The sequence below is a fragment of the Saimiri boliviensis genome, chromosome 13, assembly GCF_048565385.1.
Source record: "Saimiri boliviensis isolate mSaiBol1 chromosome 13, mSaiBol1.pri, whole genome shotgun sequence".
NCBI classification, from domain to species: Eukaryota; Metazoa; Chordata; class Mammalia; order Primates; family Cebidae; genus Saimiri; species Saimiri boliviensis.
The window spans coordinates 524841-544968 of record NC_133461.1 but is presented as its reverse complement, the minus strand read 5'-3'; the positions used below and the strand labels follow the sequence as shown (position 1 = coordinate 544968).

Below are 20128 nucleotides of genomic sequence, written 5' to 3'. Positions count from 1 at the left end.
GCATTCATGGGTAGTGGGCAGAGCGTGGACCTCTCTAGGGCCATTATCCAGCCTACCATGGTCGTGGAAGCATGCAAGCCTGAGCTCTGTGCTGCAGCCCCAGGCTGACGGCTGCTGGGTTTGCCGTGCATCCTGCATTGGCAATCACGTTTGCCCATCAACTCCCAACGTGCCCGACGCACATCTGCCATCCTCCCCGACACCTGGGAGTCGCCAGGGTCCAAGCGCCCGGAGGAGGGGCGTGCGTGCCACAGCTCGATGCTGCTGTCCGCGGCTGGAGGAAGCCTAGGCTTGTTTGCACCCAGCTTTTCAGGCTGCTTTTTAGCCGTGGCGTAGACGTTTAAACCCAGGCTGTAGGGACAGAACGGGCCTGAGGTCAGAGCTGGAGGGGGAGTTGTCACCTGTTCCCAGCTGGCCGAGGCTGAGCCAGGCAGGACCTCCCACCTCCGGCCCCAGCCATGAGGGGTGGGCACCAGGGAGTCTGTGGGGCCTCCAGGGAGTTAGGCTGTGGACGGATATTGGAGGAGGCCACGCCATCTCTCTGCTCCCAGGCGAGGCTCCCCACGCCGCAGGTGCCCCATGAACATACAGACGGGATCACGGGCTTCAGCTGCCATCGGCCCTAAAGGCCTTGGGATAATTGGCAGGGAACAGTGTCTTGTGAGAAACGTGTGTCTGGGGTGAAATTAGGTGATGATTGTAATGATGTGGTGTGGTTTGGGGTCTCGTGGGCTCTGTTGGCTTCCTGCCAGTGGATGTGGCCTGGTGACACACGCCTTGAGGATCTGGGCGCCGTGGAGAGATGGGCGCCAGTGGCTCTGTCCGTGCCCACAGAGCTGCATGCTCCCTCTGTGCCGCGGCTCCCATGCAGCCTGGATGGTGCCAGCACCCGAGGGCGGGCTGTGCGTCCTTCCGCTGGAGACCTCCTGCTGGCCCACCCGCCATCCATGCATGTTTGTGGCTGGAGGTTGTTTTTCAAAATCCATTGCTTCCTTGTACATTCGGGCTGATTTTTGGCTCTGCGAATTGATTTTTTCTTTTAAACTCCCATAATTAAATTAAGACCAGTATAATTAGTTATAGATTTCATGACTGGGGTTTGAAGCACTGAACTCACTGAGAACATTTTTGCAACAGCTTTAAAAGCTGTTGGCCAAGTTTCTTCTGCATATGGGCAGACATCGCAGATGCGGAGTTGTGTCAGCCTGCAGAGCGAGAGCTTTTCAGATGCCAAGTTGTGTTGATCAGGGTTCTCCGGAGGTGCAGGATGAAAGGCCGTGGCCGAGAAAGGGGCTGATTGGTAGGCGTCGGCTCACCCAGTCCTGGAGGCTGGGAGGCCCCACGCTGCAGTCAGCACACAGGAGACCAGCAGAGCCCAGGTCTGAGCTCCAGCCCAGAGACCAGCACCGGGAGACCAGGAAAAGCTGCGGTTTCCAACGAGCCTGACGCAGAAGAAAGGTCCCAGCCTGCAGCCAGGCAGGAGGAGTCCCTTGCGCTGTGGAGGGTCAGGCACAGGCCTCCGGGGTCCGCCGTTGGGGTGTCTGTCCACCTGCACCTGCGTGAGGCTGAGCCCTGCAAGCTGACAAATTGTACTTCCCGGCAGCACAAAACATGCTTGCGTCTGTCGCATCCTGTCCTGTGGGGGTCCCTTGGTGCCCTGACCGGCCGCGTGGCAAGGGCAGGATGGGAGGCATGGCAGGTCCTCGCCTGGCCCTACAGCTGCAAGCAGAGTTGTCCTGGACCTGAGCACCGGGTGGCAGGTTCTGCGTTCAGAGCTGATTTCTTCAGAAAGAGCAGGCAGAGGGGCTCCCTAGGGCAGCTGCACAGGGCCGCAGCCCCTTCCCGTCCGTGAGGTGTAACAAGGGCTGTGTTGGGGACGCAGCAGATCCGAACTTGGGGATCTTGGTGAGCATCCGCCGCCCCGTCTTGGAGCAGCGTCTGAGTGGGCAGCACAGGACCAGCCCGTGGCCCTCCCACATTCCAGGCACCTCCGGTGCGTGCTATCAGTGTCCACCCAGGGGCAGGAGAGGGTGGGCAGGCGGCCCCTGTGACGCCCTGGCGGAGGCCCAGAGTCCGTCTGCATCCCATCAGCCTCGACATCTGCAGTGCAGAGGGGTGGGCAGCACCATCCTAACCTAGAGGCCACAGGCCCAGGCCACACCATGGCTGTTCTTTACCAGGGAGGCAGGTTCCAGTCCACAGCCGCTGCCACCACAACATTGACAGCAGCAGACCCCTGCCGGCACCGGGCGGGGACCCGCAGCAGGTGTGTCACGGGGCAGCAGGGTGCCGCTGGGCCGAGCCCTGGGAGGCGGGCAGGGCCCAGTGACGGCAGCGCTCCTGCACGTGTGGCCGGCTGCCTACCCTGGCAGCCCTCAGTGCCCCGTTGAGGGATCGGAGACACCGAGGAAGCTCGGGGAGGCCTGGAAACAGCAGGAACCGGGAACGCACTGGGCAGGATAAAGATAAAGTGCTGCGTTTTCTGCTCTGCTTTCTGCACAGATTTGATGGGGGAAAATGGGAGATTTGTGTTTTGGATTGTCACTTTAGTCTGACACACACACACACACACACACACACACACACACACACACAATCCTCAAATCCCTGATAAAAAAAAACTTCAATTTTGTGTGTGTGTGTGTGTGTGCTGAGTTGTCTGTTGGGGTCCCAAGACCCCATTCCAGAGGGTCCTGCCCCATGCCAGGAGGAAGCGTCCAGGAAATACACAGGCAGCAGCAAAGGGACGCAGGAGGCCGAGGCTTTGACTGGACACTAAACAGACCTCAGACCCCAACAGGGAAGTCCACAAGCTGTGGGGTCCCTGCACTCTGGGCTGCTCCCCATCAGCGGTCAGGCAGGGCTGGCTGCCTGCTGTCTCAGGGACAAGTGCCCCCGGCCCTTCCTGACCTCCTTGCTCTCACACCTCTGCCCCCCACCAAGGGTCACAGCATTCACCTAGAATCAGCCTTGTTCCTGACAGGCTGAAGCCGTGGAATCTTCTGTGAACACCCACACCAGTTTCTCTGGAGCCTCGGGGTGACAGGCGCAGCTGCAGCCATGGTTACTGGGGAAACGTGGCTGGGTCCTTCTGTTTACTGTCAATAGGAAATAAAAGCAGGTTGGTGCCAGGGCGGACACAGTGTCAGAGGGAACCTCGCTTTCTGAGAAGGGCTCCCTGCCCACGAAGGCGACCTCTGTGCCTGCCCAGCCTGCCCCACTCCGTCCTCTGCTGCCCTTGCCTACTGGGCTGCACGCCCACTCTGCCTGGCACCCGGGTTCCCGCGGCTGCGTCCTGAGACTGTCGTCAGATGGCTGTCCCCATACTGGCCACCCAGAGCCTGGAGCCAACCCCTGGAGGGGCACGGCCTCATCGACGGGGTCACTTGTTCAGCAGCGACTCGCAGACTTTATCCTTTCACTCCCTAAATACCTGAGAGAAAATACTTATTGACCCATTTTACTGTGAATTTCTAAGTTTGACTTTGAAGTGAATTGGGGTTTATTCTTCTTAATCATCTACAGAAAAGGCCTCTTGCAGCCAGATGAAGACAGAAAAGCAGAAGGGCCAGTGGCGAAACTGAGCACCCCAAAGGGGAGAGTGACATCAGCCAGTGCTCAGGGCTGACGAAGGCCAGCACTGTCTGGACATTCGCAGTGAACCCAGTGGTTGGTAAGCCCCACCCAGGCCGCAGAGCGTCCATCCTGTGTTAGTGACCTCTCTCGAGGAAGGGAGGCACGTAGGGAAAGAGAAGAGCCTGCAAGAAGGATAGACATGGGCTTGGGGGAAACAGGAGTTACCATCAGGGACGCCAAGAGGGCAGAGCAGGGCTGCATCCGTGAAACAAGAACAGGATGCCGTGGAAAAGGAACCTAGGGTGAAGAGGCGTCCTCAGAAGCCGAAAATGGGATTACCCTCATCAAAAAAGAAGTAGGACACACTTAGAGGATACCACTCAAAGACAAAGCTGAGAGGGCGGGGGAAAGATGCGTCCCTGGGACGTTAATCCAGAAGTCCCACGCCAGCCGACCAGGGTTCCAGAATGGCAGAACTGAGAAAGGGTGTCATGGCTCGGAGGGCGGCTAAGAATTCAAGACGGGATTATCCTGAAGGGGGCACGGATGCCCCATGCTGAATGGAAACGCACTCAGGCCAAGGTTTCTCATCCTGAAACTTCAGGGGAAAAAAGAACATTCTAAAAGCTTCCACGGTGAAAGGGAAGAAACGAGGTCCCACCCCCCCCAAAGGCAGAGCAGCGGGGCCCTGGGTGCTGCTGGCAGCAACACTGAGCAGTTCTGGAATGAAACCACGAAACTTCAGGAAGAACAAAACATCCTGTAATTCACAGTATTAACGCACCGAAGAAAAATGCCAGCTATTCATTTGAATAGATGTAGAAAAGGCAGTTGACTAAATTCATATTCGTTCATGATTTTTTTTTTTTTTTTTTTTTTGAGACAGAGTTTCGCTCTTGTTACCCAGGCTGGAGTGCAATGGCGCGATCTCGGCTCACCGCAACCTCCGCCTCCCGGGTTCAGGCAATTCTCCTGCCTCAGCCTCCCGAGTAGCTGGGATTACAGGCACGCGCCACCATGCCCAGCTGATTTTTTGTATTTTTAGTAGAGACGGGGTTTCACCATGTTGACCGGGATGGTCTCGATCTCTTGACCTCGTGATCCACCTGCCTCGGCCTCCCAAAGTGCTGGGATTACAGGCTTGAGCCACCGCACCCAGCCCTGTTCATGATTTTTTAAAAACCACTTTTAGCAATTTAGGAATAGAAGGGAATTTCCTTATCCCAATGGAGAACATCTACAGAAAAAACCTTGCAGCTGACAACATTCATAGCAAAAGACTGAGTGTTTTCTACTGAGACGGGGACCAACCCAGGCACGCCCGCTCCGCACTCCCGTTCAGCACTGTGCTGTTGGAAGTCCTGGGCAGAGCAGTGAAGCAAGGAAGCAGGAAGCACAGGATTGGAAAGGAAGAGAATTGAACCGTCTGTAGAAACCTAAGAAACCCACGGAAAAGCTTAAGAAAGGTACGAGAGTTCAACAAGTCACAGAATAGAAATCGATATATTAAAATCAATTCTATTTCTATATACTAGTAGTGAACAATTGGAATTCAAATTTTTTAAAGTTCATTAATAGCAACAAAAACCATGAAATGCTTACATCCAAGTCTCACAGCGTAGGTCTGGGGTCCGTCCATATGCTGCGAATTACAGAACACCATCCAGGAAACCAGCCTGCGGTGCTCACACACTGAGGGCACGGGGTGATCCTCCGTCGTCCTCGTAATCCATCCCCGGATTCAGCGAAGCCCATTCAGAATTCCTTTTTCTGCAGATATTTACAAGCTGATTCTAACATCTTTATGGGAAGCACTAGGAACCATTTTGAAAAAGAACCAGTTGGGACTCACACTGCCTACTTTAAAGATTTACTCTAAAGCCATCGCAGGACGGTGTGTCTGGGGAAAGGACAGACGTGGGCTGTGGACACCGTCCGGAAATCGAGCCACACAAATGGGGCCAGCTGGCTTTGGCAAAGTGAAAAGGCGGGACACCGAGAATCGTCTTTTCAGCAAATGGGGCTACAGCAATTGAACTCCCATATTGTTTTTTTTTTAAGTAACAACCCATGCCCTACATTTTATACAAAAATTCAACTCAAGATGGACCATAGACCTAAACATAAAACATAAAATTTAAAACCATAACACTTGTCAAATAACACATAGGAGACGACACTGACTAACGCAGCGTGAGGAAGGAGTTCTGAGACACGGCATCAGACAGCGGCGTGTGAAAGATGAAAACGGTTAGGCTGCACTTCATTGCAATCAAAAACTTTCAGCCGAGGGAGGGGGCTCAGGCCTGTAATCCTAACACTTTGGGAGTCTGAGGCAGGAAGATCTTCAGTGCAGGAGTTCAAACCAGCCGGGGCAATATAGCGAGACCCCCCCATCTCTATTTTAAAAAAATTCTTTTGACTTTTGTTCACAAAACGCTGTTAAGAGAATGAAAAGATGAGCCTCGGACTGGGAGACCACAGGACATCATGAAGGAGCCGGGGGCTGCGGGCAGAGTTGGAAGGTGCCCGGCCCTGGGACCCCACAGAAAACCCTGATTGTCCGTTAAAACGCACAGGAAAGCCAAACAAAACTGGAGGGTGGGGGCATTGTGGCCTGGATGAGCCAGGCTGAATGCAGACATTTTTCTTACCTGATTTTTGGCCAAGTAGACCAGAGGCATCAAATCTGATCAACCAGGGTCTGCCTTCTGGGTTGAAAGTTCTGGAAATGGTGCCCACCGACCATCCCACCTGTGGCTCTGCAGGCCGTCTCTTTCTAACCACGGGTGGACCCAGTCCAGGCAGTTGCTGACCCTGTGGGTGCAGCCGCACTGGGTCCCTCCTTGTGGGCAGGGAGCACTCGGGACACACACTTAGTCCCGGTGTTCCTGCCCCGCCGGTCCCTGAACCTGGCCAGGGACACAGGGTTCCTCAGAAGGGCTCGGGTGGAAGGGCAGCATCGCCCAGTGGTTAGGGCAGTATGCTGGGGCCAGGCTGCCTGGCTTCAGTCCTGGATGTGCAACCCAGTGACCTGCCCAGGGGACACACAAGGGACATGAGGGAGATGCCTGTGGGGACACGGGGACAGGGATATGGGGACATAGGGACAGGGAGGGACATGGGGACGTGAGGAAGGTACCCAAGGGGACACGGGGAGGGGACATTGGGAGAGACGTAGGGAGGGGACAAGAGGGAGATGCTGATGGGGATGTGGGGACAGGGACACGGAGGGGACTTGGGGTCAGGGACACAGGGAGGGGACATGAGGGAGGCACCCGAGGGGAGACAGGGACAGAAGCGCTGAGACAGTGGAGGTGGAGACTGGCTGCCCTGGGCGCAGAAGCCACGGGGCTGTTTCCAGGACGCCCTAGGCTGAGGCGCCCCATGCTGGTTCCTTGAGGATCACAGGCCTCACTCCGGCCTGAATTTGCTGCCTCCCTGGTGACCACCTCGCAGAGACAGACGTGGCAGGGACAACTCGGCCTGGGCGCCTCCCGAGCCGGGAACTTTCTGACCACCCAAGTCCCAGTGCACCCCCACCGGGCACATCTGGATTTCAAACCCGGATCAGTCCCCTGGCGCCCACACACCATGGGTGCCTGAGCCTGGCATCCCAAGGGCTCAGAGCCCCGGTGTTTGAGGCGCCCAGGCTCTGAGCTCTGCCCCTGAGCCTTCTGCCCCTGCACATGCTGCCAAGTGGGGCAGGGCTCTGCAGGGGCTCTCTCGGGCACAGATGGGAGCTCGGGGGTGGCTCCCCAACTTTGCCCGGGACCTGTGATTCACACAGCAGCCCACTTGCCTCGAGTGTCAGCTAGGACTTCACTGTGGTCCGTGGTCAGGGAGTGCCGCAGAGGGAGGTGAGAGCAGAGTGGACGTCCGATGGGGCCGCCGGCTCGGGCTCACTGGGTAATAGCCTTGGAGACAGATGGTGACGGCCGCACATCACCACAAATGCACTTAACACCCTTGAAAACAGTTCAGATGGTGTCCTGTTCCATATATTTTACCACAGTCCTTAAAATGCTAGGACAAAACCCATGCCCCAAACCTAGGCCTCAGGGGTGGAGGAAGCCGTGGGGAGCACCCGCCAGGCCCAGCTCTGTCTGTGGTGCGGGTTCCACATTTGGGGCAGCATGCTGGGATTGGTCCACAGGACTTCGCCAGCTGTGCCCATGGGCCGCAGACTCCCAGGAAGGCTCCCAGCCCAGGTCTGCGGCTAGGTCAGCCCTGAGGCCACAGTGGGGCTGGGACAGCGGGTCCGTCTTTATGAGGCCGCAGTGAGGCTGGGACAGGCACATTCATCTTTATGAGGCCGCAGTGGGGCTGGCACAGGGTCGTCCTCCTTGCGAGGCCACAGTGGGGCTGGCACAGGGACGTTGTCCTTGCGAGGCCGCAGTGGGGCTGGCACAGGGTCGTCCTCCTTGTGAGGCCGCAGTGGGGCTGGCACAGGGTCGTCGTCCTTGCCAGGCCGCAGTGGGGCTGGCACAGGGACGTCCTCCTTGCGAGGCCGCAGTGGGGCTGGCACAGGGACGTCGTCCTTGCGAGGCCGCAGTGGGGCAGAAACGGTGACATCCATGCTCGTTCCCTCCAGTGTAGGAGGCTCTGCCCGGGACTCCCGGAACTCAAGTGTTAAGGAAAGTGCATGTGACTGGCCCTGGTCTAAGGAACCTTTCAGAAGGCAGAGAGACCTCGCCAGCACCTCACTGTGTCCCTACCAGTAACTGCGACTACCCCAGCTCCAGGCGCTGCCCTGGGGGCCCTTCCTGTCGGACTCTCTGACTGCCACCAGCCTGGCTCTGGGTGTGGGTTCCCACAGGATCCTTTTCCAGGGACGCTGTGCTAAGGAGAGTGGCATAGGAAGCCAGGTCAGAGTCATCCAGCTAGGACAGGGCACCCTTAGGGAAAGATCTCGTGATGGGGAGGGCCTTGGCACAGAGGCAAGTGGGTGCCAGTCATGGGAGCGGGTTTGCGTGGCAGAGGCAGGGCAGGCACTGAGGATGAGAACCCGGCTGGGGACGGCTGTGTCCTCTATGCAGTAGGACGAGGTATCGGCTGAGGGACCTGTCGGCGCACTCATCGCCAGCCCTTACGGCACAGGACTTGGCCTCAACCCAGGGGGAAGGGAGAGGCTCCATGTGGCGGGGAGGCAGGGGACCCAGCAATGTGACGTCCAGGATTGGACTCTCACTGCCCATGGGGTGTCCATGAAGCCCTGGGCCCAGGCTGGCCAGGAGAGTTATGGCCTGGGGACACCTGCCCCCTCCCCCACGACACCCGGCTCCCTGTGCCCACCGCATTCCACGCAACCCCTGCCCTCCTTATTCCTGGCTCAGCGTGGGCCTCAGGCCAATCCTGGTGCCAGAGGGCGCCCCAAGCCAAGGAGCTGTGGCTTATGGGAGACACCCAAGCACTGCAGACTTCAGGGCGTGTTTCCCAGGGGCTCTCTGGGACAGAGAGAAGCTGTGCCAGCCCCTGCATATGCAGAAGTCCCGGGGCACTGAGCGCTGCCCCTGCTTGTCAGCAGGGAAGTGAGCAACCGGCCAGGGTTTCCCAGCACACCGCAGGAGGCGATCAGGGCAGAGGCCAGGCCTGCGGCTCATCCACACTGAGGTGGACAGACGGGCTGACTACTGGACACACTATGGGGCACCCCAGGCTCCTGTGTCCTGCTCACAGTGTGCTCCTCCTGTGGGACCCACCACGGGTGCCCAGGGCTCTTGTGTCCTGCTCACAGTGTGCTCATGGGAGCAGAGAAGTGTCCCCAGTCCGCTTGGCTGGGTCATGAATCTGTCCTGGCCCTGAACCTACAGGACGGGCAGTTGAGGGCTTGGGGACAGCCATGTGGGGTCCACTCACCTCTCTGCCCTGCAGCCCGGGACAGATGTTTGCAGTTTTTAGGAACAGCTTGCTGAGCTAGGACTCCATTCAAAGTCTCATAGCTTCCCGGGAGCTGACGCCCCACCTGGTGACAGCTGGGCCTGTGTCCCTGGCCTCAGGTATGAGGCTTCTGGCTTAGGATACTCATGGGGACCTGGGCCAGGCTCTGCTGGGGGCAAGTACCTCTTCACCCCTGTGTGAGGTGCGCCCAGGACTCAGGTGGGGAAGCAGCTGGACCTGGCGGTGGCGTTTCCTCAGCTTCCCCCTCAGTGAGAGAGGCCGCTGGATACGCTGGTTCTGCGGCTTGTGGCCTGGCCCGAGGCTGAGAGGACTGTCCTGCTCAGCAGCAGATGCCCAGGGGCTCCTCGGTGCCCCCAGCCCAGGATCCCACCAAGGCCTTGCTGTACTCACGGCCCGCATTCCAGCAGCCCAGCCAGCCTCACACTCTGGGACGTGCCTAGAGATCCAGTGTTTTTAATAGTTTTATTGAGATATAATTCACATTCCGTGCAATTAACACATTTAAAGCACAGAAGTCAGTGGCCTCCCACATATTTACAGAGTTGTGCAGCCATCACCACCGCCCATGTTAGAATGTTTCATCATCCCCAAAAGAAGCCCCGAGCCTTGGGCATAACTCCGCCACCTCCTGGCCCCTCCCCAGGGAGCCACAGATCCTGTCTCTGTGGGTTTCCTTCCTTGGAAAGTCCACATGAACCGGTTTCTGAGGCACGTGGCACTCAGTGCCAGGCTTCCGTGGCTTCACGTCTCCAGGGCCAAGCGTGATGCAGAGTGTCTGTGCCTCGTTCCTCTGTGTGACCAGCAATGCCATGTCCTCTGGACACCCCACATTTTGCTCATCCACCGGTTCATCGATGGACGGACATTTGGGAGTCGCTGTCTCTTGGCTGTTAGGAATGATCCTGCTATAACATTCATTTGCGTTCCTTTCTCATGGGCAGATACCCAGGAGTACAGGGCTGGGTCAGCTGGTGACTACGCTTGGTCATTTAAGGACCTGTCAGAATGTTTCCAGGCGATGGGACCCTCTTAGGTTCCCAGCAGCATTTACCGTTGCAGTTCAGACACAACCTCACTGGCACCTGCCACCATCTCGGCTCGTGATTCTGGCCATCCTAGCAGGCGTGAGGGTCTTATTCTCACTTCCCTGACAACCAGTAATGTCAAGCATCTTCCATGTGCTTCCTGACAATTCACAGCTCTTCTTTGAGGAATGTCTATTCAGACCCTTTGCCCAGTTTTTTGGGTTTTTTTTTGAGGCAGAGTTGTTCTGTCACCCAGGCAATCTCAGCTCACTGCAACCTCCACCTCCCAGGTTCAAGCAATTCTCATGCCTCAGCCTCCTGAGTAGCTGGGATTACAGGTGCCCGCCACCATGCCTGGCTAATTATTTTGTGTTTTTAGTGGGGACAGGGTTTCACCATGTTGCCCAGACTAGTCTCGAACTCCTGACCTCAAATGATCTGCCCACCTTGGCCTCCCAAAGTGCTGGGATTACAGGCATGAGCTACTGTGCTGGCCGCCCTTTGCACAGATTTAAAAATTGGGTTGTCTTTTTGTTATTGAGCTATAAGTTTCTTATTGACCCTGGATGCAAGTCCCTTATCAAATATCTGATCTCCGTATACCTCCTTCCTTGTGTGTGTTGTCTGTTCACTTTCTTGTTGGTGTCCTTTGAAGCACAAATGTTTTTAATTTTTATTAAGTTCAGTTCATCAATTTTTTGTGCTTTCGATGCCGTGTCTCCTAGCCCTTGGCCAGTCCTTTGTCATGAAGATTTTACCCCATGTCTCCTGCGAGTTCCGTAACTTTCGTGCCCACATTTTGCACTTTGGTTCATTTTTTTCCCTTAATTTTGCGTATGGTTCAGTAAGTGCTCAGCTGCATTCTTTTGTGCGTGGATATCCAGGCATCCTCTTGCTGCTTGTTAACAAACTGTTTCCCTGTTGAATGATCTTAGCACGCTGGCCAAAATTTAGATTTTCTTTCAATGACGTTTTGTAGTTATCAGAGTGTAAGTCCTTTGTTCTTTGCTGTAGTTATTCTGATGCGTTTTCTTCCCTTTGATGCTGTTGTGAATGGAACCACATTAATTGTTAATTGCAAGTGTATAGAGAGAAAATTGATTTCTGTTATCGCATATTCTACAACCATGTTGAACTCACTAGTTTTCATGGTGTTTTTAGTGGATTCCTAAGGATTTTCTGTAGATGAGATCCTGTCATTTGTGAACCCACATGACCTTCTTCATTGGCTTCTTGGCGTCTCCACACGCTCTGTTAGACCTGCCTAATCGCCCTGGCTGGAAGCTCCCGTACAGAGTCCACCGGAAGTGACAGGCCAGCATGTCCTGTTCCTGAGTGTAGGGAACACGGAGTCTGTCATTGCCACGTATGATGTGAGCTGTGGGGTTTTCGTAGACGCCCTTGTTGTGGAGGTTTCCTGCTTGTTGATTGTTTCTGTCATGAAAAGATGTTGGATTTTGTCAAAAGCTTTTCTGTCCCAGTTGACACGATTGTGTGATTTTTGTTTTTCCTAATACTGATGTGATGCGTTATGTAAATTGATTTTCAGATGTTAAGCCAGCCTTCGTGCTTGAGATAAATCCCACTCCGTCTTGATGTCTAATTCTTTTTCTACACTGCCGAATTCAGCTTGTTGATACTTGGTTGAAGCTTTTTACGTCTGTATTCCTATGTGGTTTTCTTGTGATACTTCATCTGGTTTTTGTATCAGGGTAATGGGCTGGGAAGCAGTCTCTTCACTTCTGTATTTTCATAATCATTTGTGAGGAATTGGTATTCTTATTTTTATGAGTAAAATTTTATTTCTGTAATTGTTTAATACTTTCAGCTTTTATTTTAGATTCAGCGGGTAGGTGTGCAGGTCTGCTACCGAAGCAAATTGTGTGATGCTGAGGTTTGGGGTAGGATCGGACCTGCTACCATGCACAGCACCCAACAGCACATCTTCCAGCCTTTGCTCCCTTGCTCCCTCCCCCTCTGGCAGTCCGCAGTGTCTGTTATTGCCATCTTTATGTCCACGGGCACCCAGTGTTTAGCTTGCACTTAGAAGTGAGAACACACGGTATTTGGTTTTCCGTTCCTGCGTTAATGTGCTTAGGATAACGGCCTCCAGCTGCAGAGGGCAAGATGTCATTCTTCCGTGGCTCCTCTCCTTTGACGGTTGGATTCAGAGTGAAGCATCTGGCCCCGTGCTTTTCATGGTGGGTGGTTTGAGGGTTTCTGACTCGGTGTTTTCACTGATGATGGGTCTGTTCAGATTCTCTGTTTCTTCCTCCTGTTTCTGTGAACGGATCCATTATCTACTGTGTTGCCCCTATGATTCTTCACAGTCCCACTGTATCACCCTATTACGCCTGTAAGGGCGGGAGTCACATCCCCACTTTGATTTCTGATTCTGGTCATTGGAATCTTCTCTCTCTGTTTCTCCTGCTCAGACTATCTACAGATTTGTTGATTTTTTTTTTTAACGTTTCCAAGAACCAGCCTTTGGTTTCATAGGTTTTGCATGCTCTTTCATTAATGCCTGCTCCATCTTTGTTACTTTGCTCCCCATCTGCTTTAAGTTTTATTTACTTTTGTTTTCTCAGTTGTCTTAGGTTGGCATATTAGCTTATTATTTGGGATCTTTCTTCTTTCTTGTAGGCATTGACAGCTATAAATTTCCCTCTCAGCATTACTTTTCCTTTTTTCATGTATTTGTTTATTTATTTATTGAGACAGGGTCTCACTCTGTCACCCAGGCTGGAGTGCAGTGGCACCATCATGGCTCACTGAAGCTGCAGCCTCCCAGACTCAAGGGTCCTCCCATCTCAGCCTCCTGAGTAGCTGGGACTACATGTGCACACCACCACACCCAGCTCATTTTTGTATGTGTTGTAGAGATGGGGTTTTGCCAGGTTGCCCAGGCTGGTCTCAAACTCCTGAGCTTAAGTAATCCTCCTGCTTCGGCCTCCCAAAGTGCTGGGATTATAGGAACGAGCCATTGCACTGACCCTCGAAGCATCACTCTAGCAGCATCTTCGTTCTTCCTGCTCTCCAAGTCCGTTCCCTTCTGATTTCTTGTTTGGCCTCTTGATTACCTAAGGATATGTTTAATTTCCACATATTTGTGAGACTCTCAATTTTTTTGTTATTAATTTCTAATATTTTATTGTGGATGGGGAGTATACTTGTCTTATTTCTATCCTTTTAAATTTATAGAGGTTTGTTTTATGGTCTGGTATGTGGCCTTTTCTGGAGACTGTTCCATGTGCACATTGAAAAAAATATATCCTGAGTTGTTGGGTGAAGGGTTCTACAGACATCTGTGAGGTCCTTTGGCTTCGGTTTCCTTGACTCTTCTGTGTAGTTGTTTATCTATTATTGAACGTGGGGAATGAGCCGGGCGTGGTGGCAGGCGCCTGTAATCCCAGCTACTCCGGAGGCTGAGGCAGGAGAATCACTTGAACCCAGAAGGCAGAGGTTGCAGTGAGCCGAGACTGCACCACTGAACTCCAGCCTGGGCAACAGAGCAAGAACTCCTGTCAAAAAAAAAACAAAAAACAAAAAACAACAAAAAAAAACGTTATGGAGTGTCTATTCCTGTTCCTGTTTGTCTTCAGTTTTTGCTTCATTTACTTGTTGCTATATTATTGGTGCATACGTTTTAATTGTTGTGTCTTCTTGATGGATCGACTTCTCATTATATATTATCTCTAATGACACTCTTTGAAATGGGCTTTGTCTGTTAGTATAGTCGTTCCAGCTTTCCTGTGGTTGCTGTTTAGATGATGTCTCTTTCCCCATCTTTTTCCATCGTATCTATTTGTTCCTTTGAATCGAAAATGTGTCTCCTGTAGACAACGTACAGTTCAATTAATTTTTAAAATCCAGTCTGCCTTTGGATTGTTCATTCCATTCACATGGGATGTTATTCAGTCACACAGTTGGGTTGTGTCTGCCATCTTATTTTCTGTTTCACACGCCTCCTGGACCACTTTGTTTCTGGATCCTTCCTTAACTGCTTTCTTTTGCATTGGGTGAATATTTTCTAATGGAGCATTTTAATTTCACTAATGATATTTATTTATTTATTTATTTTTTTTTTTTGAGACGGAGTTTCGCTCTTGTTACCCAGGCTGGAGTGCAATGGCGCGATCTCGGCTCACCGCAACCTCCGCCTCCTGGGCTCAGGCAATTCTCCTGCCTCAGCCTCCTGAGTAGCTGGGATTACAGGCACGTGCCACCATGCCCAGCTAATTTTTTTGTATCTTTAGTAGAGACGGGGTTTCACCATGTTGACCAGGATGGTCTCGATCTCTCGACCTCGTGATCCACCCGCCTCAGCCTCCCAAAGTGCTGGGATTACAGGCTTGAGCCACCGCGCCCGGCTAATGATATTTATATATTGATTTGTTTGTTCTTTTTGAGATGGAGTCTCACTCTGTTGCCTAGGCTGGAGTACAGTGGTGGGATCTCGGCTCACTGCAGCCTCTGCCTCCTGGGTTCAAGTGATTCTCCTGCCTCAGCCTCCCAAGTAGCTGAGATTACACATGCACGCCACCACACCCCACTAATTTTTGTGATTTTAGTAGAGACAGGTTTTTGCCTTGTTAGCTAAGCTGGTCTCCAACCCCTGACCTCAGGTCATCTGCCCACCTTGGCCTCCCAAAGTGCTGGGATTACAGGCATGAGCCACCACAGCCTAGCCCACTAATGAGATTTTAAAAGGTGTTTTTTTTTTTGTTTTTTTAGGTATTTCTTTTAGTGGTTGCTCTAGAGTTTACCACAGATAATCAGAGCCTGCTTCAGATCTGAGCTACCTTAATTCCAGTGAGATGGAGACGTTGCACCTGTATAGTTGTAGTCACGTTTCTCCCTTTAGGTGCATTGCTGTGATAGACATTGCTACAGTTACTGCTTTTGCTTCATTATCTGTAGTTTACTTAGACCATTACACCTGTGGTCCCACATATCTCCTTTGGGCTTTTATTGGCAAATACATTGCACATGTATTACATTTCTATATGTTGTAGACTTAATACATTATATACATCTTTTTATACAGTTGTTTTTCAAGTCAGTTAAGAAAAAATGTTTTTATACTGTCTTTTCTAATTACATGATTGCCTTTACTAACACCTTTTATGTTGATTCAGATTATTGTCTGGGTCCCCTGCCTTCAGCCCGAAGAGTTTTCTTTTCTTTTCTTTCTTTTTTTTTTTTTTTTTTTTTTTTTTTTTTTTTTTTTTTTGAGACAGAGTTTTGCTCTTGTTACCCAGGCTGGAGTGCAATGGCGTGATCTCGGCTCACCGCAACCTCCGCCTCCTGGGTTCAGGCAATTCTCCTGCCTCAGCCTCCTGAGTAGCTGGGATTACAGGTGTGCGCCACCATGCCCAGCTAATTTTTTTGTATTTTTAGTAGAGACTGGGTTTCACCATGTTGACCAGGATGGTCTCGATGTCTTGACCTCATGATCCACCCGCCTCGGCTTCCCAAAGTGCTGGGATTACAGGTGTGAGCCACCGCGCACGGCCCTGAAGTTTTCTTTAGAATTTCTTATGAGGCAGGTCCACTAGCAGTGAATTCTCTCAATTTGTGTTTCCCTGGGAAAGTGTATATTTTTCACTCTCATTTTTGAACAGTCACTTTGCTGGATATAGAATTCTTGCTTGGCAGGGTTATTTTTTCCCTTTGAGCACCTTGGATATGTCATCCCACTGCCTTCTGGCTTGCAGTCTTTCTGCTGAGGAGTCAGCGGCGTCTCTGTTGAGGTTCCCTTGTGAGCAAATCTTCATCTTCGTTCTGCTCTTACTCCTTCAATACTTTTTCCTTGTCTTTGACCTTCATTACTTCTATTATGATGTGTCCATATGCAGGTCTCTGTGTTTATCCTACATGGACTTCATTGAGCTTCCTGGATGTGTGGTTACTGGTTTTTTTCAGCCATTATCTCTTTGCGTATTTTCTCTTCTCCCTTCTCTCCTCTCCTTGAGTAGTCCCATTATGCGTCTGTTGGTGCAGATAATGGTGTCCTGCAAATCCCGAGGCTCTGTTTGCTTCTTTTCTTTCTGTTCTTCAGCTTGCATAATTCCTGTCACACCATCTTCATGTTTGCTGATTCTTTTTTCTGCCGGTTAAAATCTACTGTTAAACTTTTCCAGTGATTTTGAAATTTCTTTTATTTCAATTATTGCACTCTTCAGTTCCAGAATTTCCATTTGGGTATTTTTCTAAATGTCCAGCTCTTTACCAATAGCCTCTATTTATGGCATTTCCATTTATGCTTCCTTGTTTTGTGAACATGTTTATAGTCGCTGCTTTGAAATCTCATTCTGTTAAATTTGACATTTGGTCACTCTCACAGCAGTTTCTGTTGCCTTTCGGAATGTATGAGTCATGTTTTCCTGTTTATTTTTTCCCTTCCCTCCCTCCTCTCTTCCTCCCTCCCTCCCTCCCTCCTCCCCTACATATCTTGTCATTCTTTGTTGGAAACTAGACATTTTAGGTGGATATTCTAGCAGTTTGGGTCCTCCCCAGTCCTGGGCCTGTTGCTCATTGGTTTAGTTTTTCTGGTGATGAGCTGGGTTACCGTTGTGATACCTGTGTGCCCCTCTTCCTCTCCAGCAACAGCCTCTGGGTGGGGGCAGCTTCAGTGCGCCACAGGCACCCTAGGACAACAGGGTTTTGGGAGCAACCTCTTCCTCTCGCTCACTGACCACACCCCTTAAACTCAGAGCAGCTGAGAGCTCTGTTACTCCTGTACAACCTGAGCATATGGCCGCTCCTTCTCAGTGGTTTCTGAGAGTCTGACACGTTCTGACCCCACAAGGGCTCCTGCCAGCTGTCTTACCCTCTCATTCTCCGGCACACTAGCCAGCCTGCAGTCTAGGTTACATGATCAGGAGACGAATGACTCTCCTAATTCCCTTCACCACCACCTCCAGTAGTTTTGAGCATGACCTTAGGTGTAAACTTCTTCATGTTCTGTTGCAAATGAAGTCACTTCCTTTGAGAAGAGAGTATTTCCTGCATGTAGCTACCTCCAGGCAAAAATCTCTGAGCCAGGGATTTGGGGGATGGGGACAATGGCAAGCCTCTGTGTGAATGACACACTCCCTCTCTCGGAGGTGGAACTTTAACGGTGGGTGGGGGGCCCTCCCTGAGACCCCATCAGCCTCTCCTGGCCTGGAATCACTCCCCTGTGAGCTGGGGCCAGGGCAGTCAGGCCCTATCTTCCCAGGGCCAGCCTCCCACCCAGGACAGTGGGGACTGGACAGGAGGAGGGAGCCCCCAGCCCTCCACCGGCCTCCCTGAGGAGCAGAACGTGAGATGGTGACGTCTGCCTCTTCCTGGGGAAGAAGCCCCCGGCAACTGGGAGCTGTGGGGTCGAGGGGAGGCAGGGGGACTGGGGAGGCTGCAGCCGCAGCCATTCCACGTGAAGTCTCTGGTCAAGCTGAGGGGGGACACAGTCTTGACACAGATGCCACAAATGCTCACCTTTCCTACAGAATTTTCTAAGATTGTCTTAAATGTTTGTTTGCTGTTTGCTCTTAAGACCATTTCCCAAGACGTTAAAAGGTCAGGAGTTTTAACATTTTCACCATTTCCTGGGTCAGCTAAACGCATCGGCTCTCATGCCCGAAGTGATCACCATTCACTCTTGTGGGGTTTTTTTCCCCCTTATTTATTTATTTAACAGGAATTGGGCCTGTTTGTCAATATCCCTTGCGTCTGCTTCGTGGGCTGGGGCGGGAAGGATGGAGGAGGAAGGGTGGCCCGGGGGACGCCTGCCGTCCTGCGGAAGGAGGGGCGCGGGCCCCGGCCCTGACCCCAGCCCCGCGTCCCCTCTCCCCGCAGGGCGAGTGCTCCCCCAAGTGCCGCAGCCTGTTCGTGCTGGAGACCGTGTGCGTGGCCTGGTTCTCCTTCGAGTTCCTGCTGCGCTCCCTGCAGGCCGAGAGCAAGTGCGCCTTCCTGCGCGCGCCGCTCAACGTCATCGACATGCTGGCGCTGCTGCCGTTCTACGTGTCGCTGCTGCTGGGGCTGGCGGCGGGCCCGGGCGGGAGCAAGCTCCTGGAGCGCGCGGGGCTGGTGCTGCGGCTGCTGCGCGCGCTGCGCGTGCTCTACGTGATGCGCCTGGCGCGCCACTCGCTGGGGCTGCGCTCGCTGGGCCTGACCGTGCGCCGCTGCGCGCGCGAGTTCGGGCTGCTGCTGCTGTTCCTCTGCGTGGCCATGGCGCTCTTCGCGCCGCTGGTGCACCTGGCCGAGCGCGAGCTGGGCGCGCGCCGCGACTTCTCCAGCGTGCCCGCCAGCTACTGGTGGGCCGTGATCTCCATGACCACCGTGGGCTACGGCGACATGGTCCCGCGCAGCCTGCCCGGCCAGGTGGTGGCGCTCAGCAGCATCCTCAGCGGCATCCTGCTCATGGCCTTCCCGGTCACCTCCATCTTCCACACCTTCTCGCGCTCCTACTCCGAGCTCAAGGAGCAGCAGCAGCGCGCGGCCAGCCCCGAGCCGGCCCTGCGCGAGGACAGCACGCGCTCGGCCACGGCCACCGAGGACAGCTCGCAGGGCCCCGACAGCGCGGGCCTGGCCGCCGACTCTGCGGACGCGCTGTGGGCCCGGGAAGGGCCCTGACGTCGGCGCCCGCACGGAGACCCCTCCACACCAGCGTCGGGAACCCGGAGGCGCGCGGGGCGTCTGGCGCGGGGGAGCGGGTCCTGCAGGCCGTGTTCTCGGCCCTCGTGCATGAGCAGACCCAGAACTCGGCGGGGCCCCACCTGGCAGCCAGTGGCCTGTGACCTCTTGCCCTTCCCCTTTCCGTGGATTTTTAATTTTCTATGCCTAGCTAAAAATAAATTTAGTAAGTCCCAGAAATTCCACGCCTGTTGTAGATGAATTCGTTCCCCCTCTGACCGTTCCCGCCTCCAGCCAGGGAGAAGCAGGGAGCGCGGCCCCCCTGGAACCCGGAATGCGCAGGTCCCTGCAGGAGGCCCTGGGCATCCAGCTCTGCCCACATCCTCTTCCCAGGGATGGGACAGAGGTTTGACGCCTGACGCTGACGCTCACAGCCCCACAGTCGGCCCCAGTAATTGCCCTTTCCAGGGTCGGGGAAGGGGGCTCCAGCCCTGCCCTCTAACCTCCGTCCCCGGACACCCCTTCCCTAGGAGAGGCCTGACCTCCAGAAGGGCGACCAGGGCCTCCGACACTCCCTTTGCACCAGGTTTGCGTGTGCCATGGTAACCCTTCCACGGCCTGTGGGACCGTGTCCTTGTTCCTCTGGGACACCTCCTGTCCCCAACAGGAGTGTTTCCTTGGGGCTTCATTCAGATGGAAGAACTGCCCTGCCCTCTGGATGAGGCTGTGGAGGGATTGGCTCAGGGAGGAAGCGGCTGAGATTCCTCCAGAGGCGCCTGCGGGGACAGGCACCAAAGCTCAGGCCTCTCCCTGCACGTGGAGAGGAAGGAACTTCCCGCTTCACACTGCTCATACGTGTTCATTTTAGTTCAGCCAGGAGACCTGAGACGTGACCACAGTCTGAAGCGGGAGGTGGACACCTCACCTGGAGGGTCCCACCTTCCATTACAAGGTAGCTAACGCAGGGCCCCTGGCATGGGGCAGTGGCTGGGAGGAGGGGAGGTGGTGTC

General features: G+C 53.6%; 1 protein-coding gene across 1 annotated transcript in view; it reads left to right on the top strand.

Annotated features, from left to right (window-relative positions):
• KCNG2 (potassium voltage-gated channel modifier subfamily G member 2) overlaps positions 1-19694 on the top strand; it is an 82639-nt gene extending 62945 nt beyond the window's left edge. The window contains exon 4 of the mRNA XM_010336854.3: positions 18342-19694. Coding sequence (XP_010335156.2) covers positions 18342-19118 — 777 coding nt within the window. The 3' untranslated portion in view covers positions 19119-19694. The remainder of the gene's footprint in view (positions 1-18341) is intronic.
• The last annotated feature ends 434 nt before the right edge of the window (positions 19695-20128 follow it).